Genomic DNA, 18,399 nt, shown 5'->3' with positions numbered 1-18,399 from the left:
AGTTTTGACAATCCTTCATGATCACATTGTTATGCATTACAAGGCTGTAGCACTATGCACTGTGTACCATGCACAAAGCCTACTTTTATGAGCTACAAAGGATGTGTGCCTTAGATTACAGGTCAATGTATCGGAACGCATGCAATTAAAGCCACACTTTGATTTCAAAAATAAAACAGGGAAATTTGGAACTGATAAAACTTTTATTTCACTTTAAATTGTCTTTTACACTTTCCTGATTATAACATGTAAGGTGAAACTAGAACTGTTTTAAAAGACATACACAAATCTAGTATTACGTCAATAACCAGGTTTCTTTTTTTTGTCATTTTGTCATTTTTTAAGCTATTCTAAATTTTCACAACCACGTGCGCGCTAAGCAATAAAACCGTCACAGAAGCAAACTTTAGGCAGAATACTGGTCAGTAAAAACAAAGCAATTTGAGATACCAGATATACAGACAGGCTCGGTTCCACATTCACTACTGCATTTTTATCAAGCGTAGAGTAACTGCCATTTGTTCAGCTAAGGGGGAGATTTTTCTTCAGTGCATGAAACATTGTCTTCAGCAAGACAGTCTGAGACAGATGAATTCTACACCTAAGTGGAATGTTATGGTGATGACAAGGTATTGTGACACTGAGTGAAATCAGTTACGTCCTTCATATCTGTCTGAAAAAGTCTACTCATCCTGACTAACCAAAACCTTTCTCAAAGCCCCCTACAAGATGGACAACTTATGGTAGACATCAAGCCATCAACTCCTGCATACACACAACAGCCCTCCGTGCTCAAACCATTTCCAGGCTTTTACGGGCCTTTGTCCATCTACCCTCATCCCTCCTATCATCTGTTATCATTTAGAGAAGGAAACTTGAAACATCTCGATTGATCAGTGTGGACTGTCAATTTAAGGCCCGCAGGACAAGCTTGTACGAAGGAAGAAGAAAAAAAAATATCTAGAAAAAATTTAACGTAACGGCTTTAAGGTGTTTCTTTGCAAGCAAGTTTTACAACATTACATTTTAAGACAAATTTATATTTACTTCTAAAATTGTTTACAATTTTACAGTCTTTTAATATTTTGTTTTACTGAAATGTGAGTCTGCGTTATGCAAGGAAAAGGGGGGAAAGTTAACATTTAAGAACAAACAGGGATCATCGTACTGATGTCAAACAGCACCTTTATGTTAACTGTTCATGAACAGCACAATAGGAGAATGGTCCAGTTTGTTCAAAAAAGGTCTAGTCTTCGATGTAACACTCTCATGGAATGTCTCTTTTCTTTCGACTTAGCAGATGTGGAATGGCAAAACCTAGGGTCCCTTTTCTCTTTTGATTCATATGCAAAATAAAATTGTGTACATTACACAGCAAAATGCATGTTAGTCAGTGTCACAATACAGCCTGTTCTACCATTCTGTATGAGGCCACAGCAGAATTGTACTGCTACTCAATCCATACAGTCCTGAATTTTAGCAATCACAATTTATTCATAAAATGTAGAGAAAAACTAAGCGTCACAGTGTTTGTTAAATTAAACTGACAGTTTAATAACCTTTGAATAAAACCAGCAAATGCCAGTACACTAGGAAAGCAAAAGGAGGTACTAGAATGCATAACTTGCAAGGTGAAAGAACATATACCTTTTCTTTAAAAATGTTATGAGGGAGAAGGTGGGGACAAAAATGGCCTCACTACTCAACTGGAAAAATTATTATTTTCTTTTTCTTCACACACAAGACTTGGCTTGCCAACAACTGAACGTCACCCTGTCACCTTGGAAACTTCTCTGAGAAGGGCACCACTGGTAGGTCAGGTACAATTCATGCTGCTCGTCATACAGAAAGGGATGGAGGGGCAGATGGAGCAGGGGTGTATGGGCTGTATATGTGTAAGATAGAGTGTGGGTGGATTAACAGTGAAGTGCAACGCCTTTTAGTTCTCCCCTTCGCCAGCTTCCCCCTCGTCACCCTGGTTTTCCGATGTCCACAGCTGCAGGGAGAAGTCGCAGGATGAAACAGAGAATTAGATACTCTTTTCAGAGATTCCGCACGCACGCACACACACACACACAAAAACAACCAGGGAAGTGTCGTGCAAGACAAAAACGGGTTCTTTCTTGTCTGTACAGCTGACCAAACAAAACCCATTAGGAAGTACAATACTTACAGTGAGGTTGTCCCTTAGTAGCTGCATGATCAGAGTGCTGTCTTTGTAGGAGTCCTCATTCAAAGTATCAAGCTCAGCAATCGCCTCATCAAAAGCCTACAGAAATCAAGCATGGGCAAAATGAGGCACAGCTACCCAGATCCATTTTAATGGCTGCATTACTGATGTCAATGCCGCATACGTCAATCCGTAGGTGCAAACACAACCCAGTACAGCTAATTCAGTGCACCCAGTTCTTGTATACCATAAACATGCTACATCTCACACATTGGCAGCAGAGTGTCTGCAGCTCTCAGGCAGACTAACGAGGGCTTTGTGACTGGCGCTCACCGTCTTTGCCAAACTGCAAGCCTGCTCCGGGGAGTTGAGGATTTCATAGTAGAAAACGGAGAAGTTGAGAGCTAAACCCAGCCTGATGGGGTGTGTTGGCTGCATCTCCTTCTTGCTGATCTCAAAAGCTTCCTGGTAGGCCTGCTGGGAGTTCTCCACTGTGGCTGTGGCGAAAAAAGACGAGATGTTTGTTTCAGGCGAGGGGTGGGGGTAGGGGGACGATGGCAGACAATTTACAGCCACTTGCTTCAAATGGAAATTACTTGGGCTACACTCAAAAACTGAGAGGGTATTAGCTACGTGATGGAAAATACTGTGGGTTCTCTGTTGTAATTCATTTAATTAACCTGTGCCAAACGCAGACATGTCAGGATTTGGGATAAAACGACACAAGCCCTTTTCGGCTCTTCCCCAAGAGATTTCAATCTACTTACTCTTCTTTGAGTCTCCAGATGCCACTTCAGACAGATATCTGTAGTAATCGCCCTTCATTTTCAGGTAGAAGACTTTGCTTTCTGCCTGGCTAGCGTTGGCAATGAGGTAACTGTCAAGAAGTCCCTGTGTTAAAAAAACAAAACAACAACAACAGAATAGTCAGGAGGATCTGTTCGCGTCTTGCGCAATTCTACCAATTAAACTGGTGTACATTTTTTTTGTCAATAATGACCAGGAAAATAATTAGTCACAACAGTAATGGGACAAGTGTATTCAAACACCACACTCAATCAGTTCAACGAGACAAGTTCAGTCAAGCCTTTGCTCACCAGCACATCGTTGCAAATGTCTTGCAGCTCTGCCTCGATCTTCTCACGGTACTCGCGGGCCATTTGCTGCTTCTTCTCGTTGCCCTCTGTCTTCTGCTCAATGCTGGAGATGACCCGCCAGGATGAGCGGCGAGCACCGACCACGTTCTTGTAGGCCACCGACAGGAGGTTGCGCTCCTCGTTGGACAGCTCATGACCCTGCTCCGTCACGGCCTTCATTGCTGCCGCCATGTCGTCATAGCGTTCGGCCTGCTCGGCCAACTTTGCCTTCTGTACCAGATCGCTCTTGTCCATGTCGAATCTACCAGAAGATTGAAGGTGGGGGTGTCAATAAATCTATGCAACCCTCCTAATGCATCTGTTCCAACTTACAGTATAAGCCTTTTGCCATATATTGTGATGACTGTTCAGACAGGACTCCTATGGGACACTGAGGGATGGGTCAACAAGAAGGGTTAAGTGGATCTGATTTGTGATAGATATTGAAAAGAAAAAATAGTTATTTAGCATCAATATGTATATTGATGATTAAGTCCTCTTGAATTATATTATACAATATTCCTCATTAATAAGCACCATCATGGTGATGTAATGAATTAATTAATTAATCAATCAATCACTGACTAGAGATTAAATTGGCCTTGTACACTCATGTGTAGAACTGCATGTGCTTAAATGCATTTACATTTTATACTGTGTAATTGCACCAACACAAACCGGGCAATCCTGTATTTCACTTAAAGTGAGATGAATCAATAATAGCATCAAACTAGTAGTGACCGACAGATCACAACAAGCTACATTTGACATTAGCTAACAAAGTTGCCTAAAGACCCATTTACAGCAACACAGTGAAACTGTCACGGGCGACTCGTTGGTGTTTAACGGCGTTATTTTCCGTGCCCACTATTTAAAATGTGGGCTATTTACATTCTGTGCCACAAAGCATTGGTAGCTCAAAGCTGGCTATTTCTATAGATGTTTGCCAAGCTAATCACCACATTAGCTAGCTATAACGGTACGCTAGATGTTCTCACCACTGCGACAACGCCCAGGGGAGGGTGTTAGCATAGCTTGGCGACTACGTTATAGTAAAGCACTGCCAAAACCATGTTGTCTAATACATAAACGGCAACCAGGTGAGAATGTTTGGTGGGTTAATTATGTTTCTGGCATTGCTATAAGGTTCGAGTTAGCTCGCAATCCCATAAAAGGCACCGATTAACCAAAAATAGCTAACATTAGCTAGCTATCCTAGCTAACGTCCAAAACCCAGCTAACATTACTAAGCGTTTAGACGTCAACATAATTTGAAGTACACGAGAGTCTAACGTAAGCATTGGAGTTACAAATGAGTTAACACCATTTTAAGGTAATGGTGTAACGATAGCGTCATGTCGACATGTTACGATGGCCGTCGTCATAACAGGGCTTTACAGTCGAAGGCTGGAAACCAGCTGTAACAACCCTAACGTTAACGCTTAATTGGGTTGTGCTGATAGCCATCGAGACACGGCCTGACAACAGTCCCTGCCCTTACCAACCCTTAGCAAACAAAATGCCACAAATGTCAGTTAATAGTTACCTTGCCATCTCTGTACTTAGGCAAGACATTGATATACCGTTAACGTTACCAAAGTGGACATTAACCTTTCTACATCCATGCCGCAAGACCAACTGCTAGCTAGCTTGAAATGAGAAACATAGCAATATGCACACTGCAAAATACTGCACTGCAGTGCATTCAAAAATCGGTAGTTCGCTAGCTAGCTACATGCTTAGCTTATTTCAAGCGATGGCTAGCGAATTGCTAGCTTACATTAGCCTCCCAACTGCTGGTAGCGTACTCGCTACGCCCTCTCAATCACATTCCCTTGTGGAATTTAGCTTGCCTGTCAGATAGGAGGATGACCGTAGCGGTAACAAATTAATCGTGCATATCGTATTACCCCGAGTCACCAAAAAGGCAAAACCATCAATGACAGTTTATTGTTCTCGTGTGTCAAAGGCCCGTGCACCGTTAGCCAGCAATACCGTTATCACCTGCGGTTAAATTTGCTGGATAGCGTAACTAACGGGCTAACGTTAACCCACTAGCCATCACGACGGCCAGCTAGATGAAATGAGTGCAGCGGTAGCATAGCGGCAGGTTATGTGTTTAGTGTTTGTAGTAACACTGCGATATTATGTCAAGGGTGTATACATGGCATGGCAAACCTACAAAATATCATGCTGCATCCACATTTCAGAGGTCTAGCTCGCTATTCATCACACGCCTCGGCCTAAGTCCTTGTACCCAGCCCCAAACCACAATAGGCACCTTCCGCCATTGACAACGATGGGTGCCATCACTGCAATATTACGAACACAAAGGAAGGCTTATCGATTTGCTTGGGATATTAACGTATCTCTAAAAGGGAACTCACATTTAAAATGTATTTTGAATCCTTTTTTTCTCTGAACGATTGGAGTATCAAGCTGTCCTCCGTTTCGTTGCTCGGGATATTCAGGGCAGTACCACTTCCGCTCTCCCTGACACTTCCGCTTCCTCTAAACCGCACCCCTCCCCCCGCCAGTATCTATGGTAACCTCTATCCGGGGTTTCCTAGGCATTTTACAGGGCGGTTGACGTCATGTGGACCATGGTAACCATCGACGGGTGACGTCTGCAATCACCATAGTAACAGTTTCCAGGAGGCATCTTACAGCTACTAAATGACAGCTCGAAATCATTTCGTAACCTCATACTTTATCATAGACCAAGTTGGCCTTGTTACATTATAAGTCAATTGCTGTAAGCCCTATCAAGAAATTAGGCTACCATCACTAATCATGTCATAAACTGCCAGACAAAGTTGGGATGGCCCACTTGATCAGTCAGCTAGGAAGTTTTCAGCCTGTGACTCGTGCCTACGCTTTGATTGGACCCCTGCAATAATTTTCACTTGTGTCCATCAGTAGGCTAGCCCATTACCCAGGGGGCAAAGGGGGTTTTACAGACATGGGCTGCTGTAAAAGGTTGTCATGCAAAAATAAAATCTAGGATGTCCCAGGATCACAACCTGGGTGGCCAACCCGGTCAATAAGCTGCTGTTTGTGTGTTATCGCCCTTTTTATGCCCCATTATAAGTCTATGGATGAATAAATTATGGGGTTAATAGGGTAAAAATTTTAACAAATAGATATCCCTACAAAAATTCCTCAGATGATTATTCACATTAAGGCAATACTTTTTTGTATTGCAAGTTTTTTTAAAAATATCATGTACAAGTATGTAAATGAGGCATCATACACTTAAATGTACGCAATAGCCAAATTATCAATGTTTGGCCTGTACCTTATGGATAAATACAGTAAGAAACAGCCTAGGCTGAGCCTAACCTATATATTTTCTAGGATCTTACACCCTGTAGATATGATTTAATATGTGCTATGACGAGTCTCACCTTCTTCCACAACATTGGACAATGCATCTCTCTATAGTATTTGCATTGTATTGTAATGCATTGATTCTCAATGAACACCCATGTAGCTTTAGGTTAGTGTAACCCAAAATTGTCCCATGTTGACATTAATTTTTATATTCAGCATAGCCAGATCTTTCACAAAAAGTTTGTTGGGTTGATAGAGGTGCACTTTAAGGCCCCCCAAGTCCAAGGCTATAAATGTATGCACATTTTGCATATTTCATTAGATAATGGTTCATCTACATGAATGTATAAAGTATTTCAGAAAACTTGCAATACAAAAAAGTATTATCTTACAGTGAGTAATCATCTGAGGAATTTTTGTGGGAATATCTATTTGTTAAAATTTTTACCCTATTCACCCCATAATATATTCGTCCATAGACTTATAATGGGGCATAAAGAGGGTGATAAAACACAAACAGCAGCTTATTGACCGGGTTGGCCACCCAGGTTGTGATCCTAGGACACCCTAGATTTTATTTTTGTATGACAACCTTTTACAGCAGCCCATGTCTGATTTCCCTAAAATAGGGGGTTTTGCCCCCTGGGTACATGGCTGAGGTGGTGCAACTTCTGAGTGCAACATGTGGGTGGATAGTAGGGTCAGGGTCAGCTACACTGTGCATTTTGTCTGTGTAATTTTAGCCTAGGCCTACACAATATCAGATCATCAAAATCAAGGAATGCAAATCACAAGCTATTCGGATTTTTTCAAGTTTGTATTTAGGCTACTTTGTTTCAGTTTTAGTCCTTTCTCCAGATTTTTAAATTGGTTAATACTAGCCTGGCATAGACCCAGCCGCTTTTAAGCCTATGACACCTCTTTTCAATTGTCGTCTTTTGTTTCTGGGCTGGAAAAGGCCACAACAAAGTTATTGGCCTGTGTTTGCAACAGTTTTGTGTAGCCTAAGCTTAATTATAGCCTGGGCTTCTGGTAATAAAATTGAAAACTGATTCAAAATCTCACTGGAGTAGCTAGGTCTAGGCCTACAGAATCTGAATAATAAATTAGGCTATGTATAATTTGCCCTGGACAAATCAGCTAAATAGGCCTCGGCAACCTAATCTACAGTAGCCTAGGCTATAGGTGAACTATAATTAGCTTTGGGCATGTAATTAATAATCTGCTTCCTAATAAACTCAACTGCATATTATAATGTCTGAAGTAGCAGAGAGTGCACCCGCATCCAACTTAAACAGGTGCAAGGTAAAATGGAAGTCGAAGAATAGAAAAGCACACTGTTGCTGCTGCTCCCGAAGTAATTTAATTATACAACGTTTCGACCAGTATGGTCTTCGTCAGGTGTTATTATAATGTCTCACAGGCCTAAGAACACGTGGCTCGTGTCTGACCCAGAACAGAAAGAGAGAGAACTTCCTCAACCGGTAACCACATCTCACCAGGCTGCCAACCATCAGTGTGCCCACAGTAGGCATAGTCTATAGGCCTACATAGCAGGGGCACTCCGTGATTGACATCCAGTCGCTACAGTATTTAGCAGGCTAGGCCTAGACTACTTCACATAGTTTTGAATGCAATCAGTTTTATAATATTTTTGACCAAAATGTGTGCATACCACTTTTAAAAAAATTCAGGTGTGAAGAGACAGATGCAACTGCTATCCTACTAAGACACAGGCACATGTGGTACTGCCAAATGACCAGTAGAGTGTACTAAAGGATACTGTATGAAATGCTTTTCAGGATCAGCAAAGCTTATTATACAGTAGTTCTGTTCATATAGCCTAGGCCTACTGTGTTTAGTTGAGGATAGCTTTAATTGCTTTATTGTCTTGATAACTATGTTGGCAGATTATTTATGTCAATTAGTTAATACATGTAATTGCTTGTCAATTCAACACTGCTAAATCATGTGAAAAGGATTTCTGAGCTCTCCTGTCCTATCAGTTAGGCTATATAATGTTTTGTTTGACTTATTTGGGGATATAAACATAACACAATAATCCAAAACTATCTGATTAGACTACCTGAGTTGAAAGAATGAGAATCATTAGAGATTTAAATCTGTGCACACACAATTTGTCATAATAGGCTAATTCTTTTTAGTTTTAGCCACCTAAAGGTTGGCCTACTGTAAGCGATTTGAACAGTTTAACCCTCAACACATTCTGTTGCATTCAGAATCTCCTTATTTATCTGCTAAATGCCCTTTTTCTGAGTACACGGCAAAAATATTAATACATTAAAAACTTAAAAGGCTAATTTCTGAAAAAGGTGGAAATAGGCCTACTTGTCTCTAACAATCATTTAATTTGACCTATACCTCCATAAAAAGCTTTAGGTGGAGTGAAATACGCTCAAGGGCCAGTGCATTGATTCATGATGTTTGACACTCTGAGGCAGAAGTAAAACGGTTCGCTACACAAGCAAGTGCCTGTGACACTCTGATGCATTTTGGTAAAATTAGTCTGGCAATGAATACAACTCAAGTTACAGTGACTGAGGAACACAAAATGTGCAGAATATTGGACAAGGGACATGCAGGCTTGAAGCAAAATAGTACAGTATGCTACTGTTGTTTACTTAAATAAAAGACCTTTTGGACTTTTATGGTCAAAACACTTCATAACACCACTATAGCAAAGCCTACTTTAAATATGGGAAAGCTTATTTTTGCAAAATAGAAATGACTTGATTTTGCTGATTGAAAATTAGCCCCCAAAGCCTCTTCCCTGTTCAGTGTAACAGGAGAAAGGTGATTTGCAGGAACAGGTGACTGTAATCAGTCATTTCCCATCTACAGTATGCTGGTAATTATTATTGGCTGCATATGTTATATTCCTATAGCCCAGAGGTTCTCAAACGTTTCACAATGAGTACCACCTTAGAGAACAATTGCCTCTCAAGTAGCCTACCATTATGACCGGCATTCAAATACAGTAGCATAGGCCAACTGAAATGTATTTTACATCATGCATACTGTTTTGCATTGTTACATTTTGCATAATTGTTCATTATATATATTTTATACAATTTGAAGTGATTATTTTGTCTTTGTGAAAAAGCATCTTGGAGACTCCCTGAGTACCACACCAGAGACTCCACGTGCCACCAGTGGTATCCGTACAGTTTGAGAACCACTGCTATCCAATTTTACCATTTCTGGAATTTTTGTTTATTTAACTAGGTTCAGTGAATAATACCTTGACATGGTTCTTCCTGACTACTGTTTTATGCCTCTGACTAACTTTTTATGCCACTGTTTACACCTACGAACATAAATCTTGGAAAGCTTGACACAGAAGTTTTGAAAAAGTGCTGCATTTTTAATTCATCTGCTTGAGTGGGCAGCCAGCAAAAGGCTTTGACACTTCAGTGGGATTTGGTTTACACACTAGCGCCATCTTGTGAAATGGGCTAATCATCTTCTGAGCATGTAGTCATAGACTTTCTATTGAGGAGACACAGCGCTCAAAGAATCCTCATAGGCTACAGTAGAAATCCATGGGGTTACCATGGGTCAGGGAATTTCTGGAATATCATGGAATTTCAGAAGAGGCATTTCCAGTCAGGGAAAGTCAGGGAATTTGGTCAATTTGCATGTCAGGGAATATCAGGGCATTTTATTAACAGTAAATTGTGTAATAGCCAAAACCTGCTGTGTATTCTCGTTTCATGGATGCACTTTTAATGTTTTTGTTTTGCCCGAAACATTTCCCGTTCTAAAAAGTGCAACATTCTAGAATGCTTGGCTGGTGGCGCTACTTCAGGCAAACATGCCGGGTAAATGCTGGTTACAGGGAAGTTGGCTGGACAACAAGGATCTCAAACACTAAAATATTGGCCATTTCTTTATAACGGAGGTCATGGAAATTCTGTTTTATGGTCAGGGAAAGTCAGGGAAAAGTCAGGGAATTTGAAGTCTGACTTAGAACCAACACCATATTTTGCTATTGTCCTTAAATTTAGCCATACCATGCTTTAGTTATTATTATTATATATAATTAACTGAGTGACTTATTTGATTGCTATTCTCATTTCACTGTTTTATTTCTCATTAGGTTAGTGCTTAAAATTATTGTTTTACTGATAATATTACTATTCTCCCTAGTTTGTAATTGTTCACTGTTAATTTAATTTGTATAGTTATTTATTTGTATGTCGCTTTGGACAAAGGCGTCTGCTAAATAACCATAACCATAACCATAACCATAACCATAACCATAACCATAACCATATGGCAGTTGTCTACACATATCTCGCCCCTTCTGTCACCAAAAGTCGGCATGTGAATACATCGTGCCAATCATGTTTTGTAATCTCGCATCTTGGTGTCAAGAGGCCTTGCAAACGTACAGTATGTCCAAAATAGCTATCCTATAACTGCCCAAGTGCATTGCAAGATGGCTTGGGGGGACTATGAGGACTTTGGTATTCATGGGTTTCATTAGATCCCTCTCCACAGGTGTATAAAATCAAGCACCTATACTGTACATTATATATGCAGACTGCATGGCGCTTGACTATAATACACCTGTAGAAAGTGACCTGATGAAACCCATGAATAGCTGTGATACATGTAGTCAGTTGCAACCAAACTCTTACTAAGTGAAATAGGCTTTTGTTTCTTTTACAAACATTTGCCACCCCTGGTTTATAAGTGGCATTAGGAACACAACTGTAAACATTGAAGTTTAGCCAAAAGCATGCAATCACTATTTTGGTTTGAACAATACAGGGCTGTTGCAGTAAATTTTGCTCCACCATCAACCTGACATGTTAGAAGCCACTCTAGACATTTAGATTAAAAAAATAAATAATAATTAAAATTTAAAAAAAAAAAAAAACAGAAAGGGACATGTGCTTGAATTAGTATGAGACACACTCCTTTCCCAGAAAATAGGCCTAGTGATGATGCCCCTTTTTAAAACATTTTAAATTATTCTCCAATTAAATACCACTGGAGCAAGAACTCATCTCAAGCTCAGTGCTGATGTAAAAGAATATTCACATTCCCAGAAGGGAAAGAAAGCCATTTCTACAGTCAATAGTCTCCTGGGAAATTTAGCAGAAGCATATTCCATACAATGCCATTCAGCAGAAACAGCACATACACACAGTATCAATAGGTGAACAGGGGCGTAGGGTGCGACGGTGCAACCGGTGCAACGCACCGGGGCCCCTGAGCTTCGTAGGGCCCTTTGCGATTCAGAATATGTCCAGCGCCTCCCAGCTATGCGACACAAAGTCAACTATTGTCATCATGACGCCGGCCCTTGTGAATTGCATCCTGATGGAAACCGATTGCTATTTAAATGCTTCACTATGTCCTACAACTTGGTCTCATGGTGGCACCTATCCATTCCCCAATTCTTGTATTTTCTCCTACTTTTCATATCATTTTGATTTTACTAATGATATTTCAATGTTAGAATCAAAATTAATCAATAAAACTAATACCATTATTGATTATTTTATCGTCAACTTACAAGATGTTGTCACATGGCCTGCTGGGAAATCTGTTTGTCCAGTCATAACATCTTTACGTCATCTCTGATCATAGGCTGCTGCTCATGCTAGCAAATGTAAACATGTATAGGCTACTACTCTTACTAAAGTCGTGGAAAGTTAGCAAATTGTGCCATGGGTCAGGAGCGATTGAGTGGATTGGCCATACTCTCCATCGAAAATGACAGGGCGAGGAAATTGGATTTCACCACGATAGTTAACGAGTTTGCTGAGCAGAAGGCACGCAAAGTACACTTCTGACGGGTGAATGCAAATGTTTTTTTATACGGCAACTGATCGGCGTACAGGTTAGTTAAATCAATGGCCGCTGTGCCATAATGTATGTGTCTGTTTGTTCTTTGATGAGTTTGCAGAGAGAGGCGCGCTCAAACTCCAAGATATCTCCTTCTTCGGGTGCGAGTTAAATATCGTATTCCAATGTGCAAAAGAACCACACTCACTAGTTAGTTATCTTATACTTTATTGTAGCACCATGATAAAACAAACGCGTTTCGGCGTCAAGCCGTCCTCGGTGTATTCTTTCATGAGGCCATTGTTGTGCTGCAAGGGAACGTGGTGTGTTCAATTGAATGAATTTGTATGCGTTCTGTTTTTGATCGTAGGCTGTGTGCAAGTTACGCAAATAGTCGCTGTCCATGTAATAATGACCGTGCGTGCGTTCTTTCCCTCTGTGGTCGGTCGGTGTGTGTCTTGAGATATACAAGGATGGGTCGAGATAGCGGGGGAGCGGGGGAGCGGGGGGGGGGTAGGGGTCCAGCGCCAGACTTGCACCGGGGCCTTGCGCAACTACGCTACGCCACTGGGTGAACAGCAATTGAACATTTCAGTTTGGAGTGAAAGTTTGGTTGGTGGTTGTGCTGGTTGTTGTGACCGTTGTACTGAATTAGCAAACCCCCAGGGGGCATCTGCACAGAGGGAGAAGTGTGGAGGCCTTCCATTCCTCCCCGAGCCATTTTAACTGTGCATAGAACAGAAGCTACCCTGTACATCTTTGATGCCTTTAGTTCTTTAAATATATAAAGTAAGTGACTCTAACAAAGGAAGACTCAGTAAATGACAGTCAATATTTTATAGTACTGCATTACCAGGGACATATGTAACTTCTTTATGTGGTCACATATGAAACCAATTTGTTCATGGCTTGACCATGCAAGCAAATCAAGCCTCAGATCTCTAAATGATCCATACGGCTTAGCCTAGTTCTGCAAACAAATACATGGGTGATAACCTCATTTTTTTTCCCTATTTGAGCGTATACTCAGGCTTGGCTGAAGAGGAATCAAACTCAAGGTTCAGATTCTCAAATTAACTGGCAGCTTCTGCTCCATTTTCCACTGAAACTAGGTTGAGATGTACTGAAGGAAACTGATCGCCCTGCTCAAACAAGTGCCAAGATGCCGTGGTGGGCCTATTGATTTTAACTCTTGATTTAGAGGCTTTGTTGCTAAATTGATGTCACACTCCAGAATGCACTGACAGGAATGGACAGATGAATGCATTTGTCAGTGTGTGATTGAGATCATCACTTTATCAGTGCTAATAATAGGCCCGATCTGTATTGAGTTAAACATGCATAAATTGTACATTACTGTCACAAATATCTAGAGCGACGGTGTCTTTTGTAAACATTGCTAATACATTATTAGGCTTGAGTGTAGACAAATATGCACTCAAGTTGTCCTCTATGCGGCTTGAGCATCAAGATCCAAAAGTTTCAAGATGACCCACAAAATTGTCCTGAAATTAATTTGAGGGTAGGAATAGCATTATGCAAAATAAACAAATCTGGCAAAAAACTGGCTTAAACTTTGCCACACACGTGTCAGAGGTTGCTGAGGTGACTGGACGTCAAAACATCAGCCATATTACATATTCAAATGAGCGTGGAAAATCAGCAGCTGACAAGTGTTGAGGTGAGATAAATAAGTTAGCACTCAGAGGTCAGAGTCATCATAATTCATTGATGCTCACAGCCAGCAGTCTAAGCAGCACAGTCACTGTGTCCTTGCTATGACATTGCCACCCATCCAATCCCAGAGCAGCAGCAGAAGAAGACATAATAGAGGGATAGACCAAGACAGAAGCCTGTGTGAGAACAACTCACAACTGCAGCATGCATTCTCAGCATGGTGGCCGTCCTGCTATTTGGTCACCTCACAACTAAAGAACGGTGGTTATGGAAAAAGAGTGTGGACATCTGTGGCAAGAATATGGATCAGCAGACTAATATATTCCTGTAATAATCATTTGTCCTCCATCTCTTTAGGCACAAAGGGTATTTGATTGCTTTTATTCATATAGTCTAATCAGGAAAAGAGATTTCCATTTAGATGACCACCAATTATAGGCCTACATAAAACTCCCATAGACTTTAATATGAAATAAAAGCATGTTATTACTTAAGTTTTAGTTCTGATCAGATAGTTTTGAATGAACCATTTTGAATGGTTGGAACAGAAATACATTCTTGCAATACTTGAAATTGATCACATAACATTTGATTGGTTTTCCGGGGAAAGAATTCAAAAGATATATATTTTCAATGGTTCATTTCTGTTTTCATAGAAGGAGCTACGACCATACAAAATGTTCAATAAATATTTCCCAACACATCATACTGTACACCTCCCGTATTGAAAAAAAGCTTCCAAATATGATATATTGAATTGATTTCCAAGCATTTGTCATTGCTTTTGACCATCATTGCTTACACATATGAAATGTCAAACCACTGGGCTCTTGTAAAATATTGTTTTGAGCGGTCTAAAGCAATTGGCTTCCTGAGTCAGCGCTATATGATGACAAGGTGCTGGAGCATGCAGTTCCTGGGCTAAATGAATTCCTCCTCTCCAGGTATTCAGAGCAGGGTGGGGAAACAGCTGGCCGCATTGTTTGCTTCTCTCACCCTTCTCCTGGTAAGTGCAAGCCGTTGATACGCAGTGTGTCTTCAGTTGTACAGTGACAGTCGCAAAACAAATTGGGTTTAAGAGTCAATGTCCTGAACTGGTTTGAAGCACACACGCACACGCACACGCACACGCACACGCACACGCACACGCACACGCACACGCACGCACACGCACACACACAGATTAGTATATTTACATATATTACAAGTATTGTCTCAGACCACTTTTGAAGACAAAAAAAACACAACAGGGTTCAGATTTTATCATGATATGCCAACTGATACGCCTGCAGTTGAAATGAAAAAGTGGATTTCCATGGCTTTTAGGCAGAAATGATAATAATAAAAAAGAATAATCTCATGTAGGTCTTATAATTATTTGAGGAATAGAGAAAACAATTGAACACACAACAGGATTGTTTCGTAAATATTTTATGAAACATTGCCATCCCTCAACGGGAATTAATCAGAAATAGGACAGGACATCCATCAACCCTGGCGTGTCTGGTGTGTGTGGGGGCAGGTCCTTTAAAAGGTGCTGTTGTTAGTGAACACGTCCATGGAAGAAGGACACGGTTAGCGCTTATTACCATTGAATTAATGAACGTGTAGCATTTGCACTTGGATGCAGGAGGCCAGTGCAGTGATAAATCTTTCTGTGGTCTGGCAATGAGGCAGGAGATTTACCTTGTTTCTAGGTCAGTCTGAAACATGCTATTTGTATAGGGAGAGGGAGTGGGACTGAGAAAGGCCGAGAGGGAGGAAGGGGGGGAAATAAGACTCTAATTATTCTCTGTCAGTACACATGCTACCGTAGGTCTTCTGTATTGGCTTTAGTTCATGCCACAAATGTCTGCTGCAGTGGAGCCCCTACCCTAGCAGGGAATGAGAGAGGCTGCTACACTGGGGAGAGGCGCGCTGAAAGACAATTCAATGTCACGTGTGTATTACCCAAGAGGTCACGCCATGCCTAGGTAGTCTCAGACATTCACTAATGAAACATAGGTATGCTGTGTCTTTTTTCCGTGTGTCTCCTAGCGCGGGCGGATGCAAAAAGAAATCCTGCCATGACCTTTTTTTGGTAGTCAGGCGGAGTAAGCACAAATTACTCAGAAATGATTTATGTTGGGTTCTCGCCAAAATCCCTAAGCATCAGTGCAGCTGGCCAACGAAGAGTGGAAGCAAGCCTCTTTCACCACCATAATCACGCGACTGGATCTCAGGTAAAGGTTTTGCTCAACACAAGGTAATACACATGTAGCCTGTCATGCATCAGAGATATTAGTCCTGAATGTGTTGGAGCTGTGGGAGCACCTTAATTACTTTTTCAGAGCACCGCTCACAGATTTCTGGCCTGCCATGAGGGAAAACGAATGGTGAAAGAACCAGCGGGGGGGAGGAAAATCAATAATCAATATCAAATACACTCCTCTTTAACCCGGCATGTCGATACATAACCTTTACCATCGATTCTTACGATTTCACTTGCATTTAGCTACAAAGTGAGCCAGGCCAACCATGTAGGATGAAGACATGCAGCTGAGAACACCAAACGGAATCCAGCAAACAACACTGTCTTCTTGAAAATAAGATGCTACATTCAGCTGATGACAAATGGAAAAGAAAGTTCAAATATGATGTGGGTGTGGCTTTTAAGCATAAGTGATCTAGTCATATTATTAAATGGAAATTCAACAGAAGAGATCTTGTGAAGCTCTGGCTGAAGTCCAGTGGCATGTTGAGAAGTTGCTGCAGAAAAGTCAGGGTGCCTCAGGCAAATGGGGTCTAGCTTCACTGGCAGTAATGGCAGGGATGATGCCATCTGAGTGTGACATGTTAGTTTTACCCCCTCCTGCTTTGACAGGACGATTGTGCTTCATGACATTCCCTATGTTTCTTTGTCTTTTTCTATATTATTTTGAGCAGTGGAGCGCTCAACAAATAGAGGAGTCACTCTTCCAGTATTTGTCGAAGGTCCATCTCTCGAGGCGAAGACCAAAGAGTCGTGCATTTAGATTCCAAGGACAATCTCAGCTGCATGGACGCTGCTCCGGTAGCCTGTGCCTTCATGGTCAGGCTCAATTTGCAACCAGCTCAGTGTGAAGAGAAAAGCAGCGTATAGAGTCGCATCCACCCTTTCAACTCACTCCTGAAAATGGGACCAACACCGAAGCACAACATAAAGGAAACATTGCAAACCTGGAGGACAGACAGTCCAGTTGTTCTGGTTATTTCTGTCTGTAAGATAAGTATAATTTAATATAATTGTCAAAAGTGATGAGTTTTTCGCCTCAGCATGTAGTTATTACAGGGCTTAGAACAACAGAATGAGAGGGTGTCAGAATAAGTGAAGGACAAAAAATAAAACTCAGATGTGATTACACTGTGAACAGACCTGTACAATAGCACAGACTAATGTATTTAACTGGCTGGATAAACAGGGGCATTATTGTTATGGATTAAAGTTTAACATTCCATTGTTATCAAACAAGGAGTTAGTACAAATAAACAAAGGAACTTTTCTACAAGATTCTCAGGCAGCATAATATGGTACACATGTGTACAGTAGTTTGTCAAGTGTAATTTTCAATTGTAAGGTCCCCTTCAATATAAACACTGCTATACTAATGAATATTAACAAAACAGTGTGAAGGAACTTCACATAAAATTAAGTGTTGTAATTAATGTGTTATTATTATGCCAACACTTCAACATCATAGCAGTAACTAACATTAATAACATATTAATTAGCTACATGACTTAATATAATGCGTTTGAGGACTTTAATGGTTTGTTTATATTAATGAGTACCTAACAATATTATAATTAAAAGCACCACAATGGAAAGGCAATCTCTCAAGTCCAGCTCACGAATACATGTGGGTATGTGGTCTTTATTGCCGTAATAAGGAGCTTGAAAGGAGGCAGCTAGCAATAGCATTAGGCATACCTGGGCTGAATGCTAACTAACTGGAGCAAGAGCTGATTACATTGATTTATTGGTAGGTCACATGGAGTTACTGTAGTCTTTCTCACAGCATGTGTTTGATGCTTAGATGCCTGCATGTCAGATCATAGATTTGGTTAGTTAGATATCCTATCACTCTGTTCAGCACTTAAGCTGCAGTTGTCCTGTACTCTGCAGTATGGTGTGCTCTCAAAATGGTTGGCATGATTGGTTACAGCTCTGCATTTGAGTTGAGGGGGCAGCAATTTATTAATTGTGAGTTGGCACACTTCTGAATTTAGTGGTTACTGATGTTT

The 18,399-nt window shown here is 40.8% G+C and overlaps 1 protein-coding gene across 1 annotated transcript; it reads right to left on the bottom strand.

The window, feature by feature from the left end:
• Window positions 1-184: 184 nt before the first annotated feature.
• Window positions 185-5,831, bottom strand: ywhaba (tyrosine 3-monooxygenase/tryptophan 5-monooxygenase activation protein, beta polypeptide a). Its single transcript, XM_062544653.1, has 6 exons — window positions 5,694-5,831; window positions 3,268-3,568; window positions 2,938-3,061; window positions 2,504-2,667; window positions 2,174-2,269; window positions 185-1,996 (listed from the first exon to the last, which is right to left on the bottom strand). The coding sequence occupies exons 2-6, from the start codon at window positions 3,559-3,561 to the stop codon at window positions 1,940-1,942; spliced, it is 735 nt and encodes a 244-aa protein (XP_062400637.1). The 5' UTR covers window positions 3,562-3,568; window positions 5,694-5,831; the 3' UTR covers window positions 185-1,939.
• Window positions 5,832-18,399: the final 12,568 nt, after the last annotated feature.

Source organism: Sardina pilchardus, chromosome 9 (assembly GCF_963854185.1).
Source record: "Sardina pilchardus chromosome 9, fSarPil1.1, whole genome shotgun sequence".
In the NCBI taxonomy this organism is placed as follows: domain Eukaryota; kingdom Metazoa; phylum Chordata; class Actinopteri; order Clupeiformes; family Clupeidae; genus Sardina; species Sardina pilchardus.
Note: the sequence above shows the minus strand (reverse complement) of the source record. Positions and strands in the feature narration are given on the sequence as shown.

What these genes read in the sequence shown, in the direction of transcription:
- ywhaba (XM_062544653.1), bottom strand. Translation starts at nt 3,561, where the DNA reads ATGGACAAGAGCGATCTGGTACAGAAGGCAAAGTTGGCCGAGCAGGCC. An exon ending in ACATTTGCAACGATGTGCTG is followed by an intron (nt 3,062 to 3,267) that starts GTGAGCAAAGGC and finishes TTTTTAACACAG; the next exon opens with GGACTTCTTGACAGTTACCT. An exon ending in CTTGCAGTTTGGCAAAGACG is followed by an intron (nt 2,270 to 2,503) that starts GTGAGCGCCAGT and finishes TGATTTCTGTAG; the next exon opens with GCTTTTGATGAGGCGATTGC.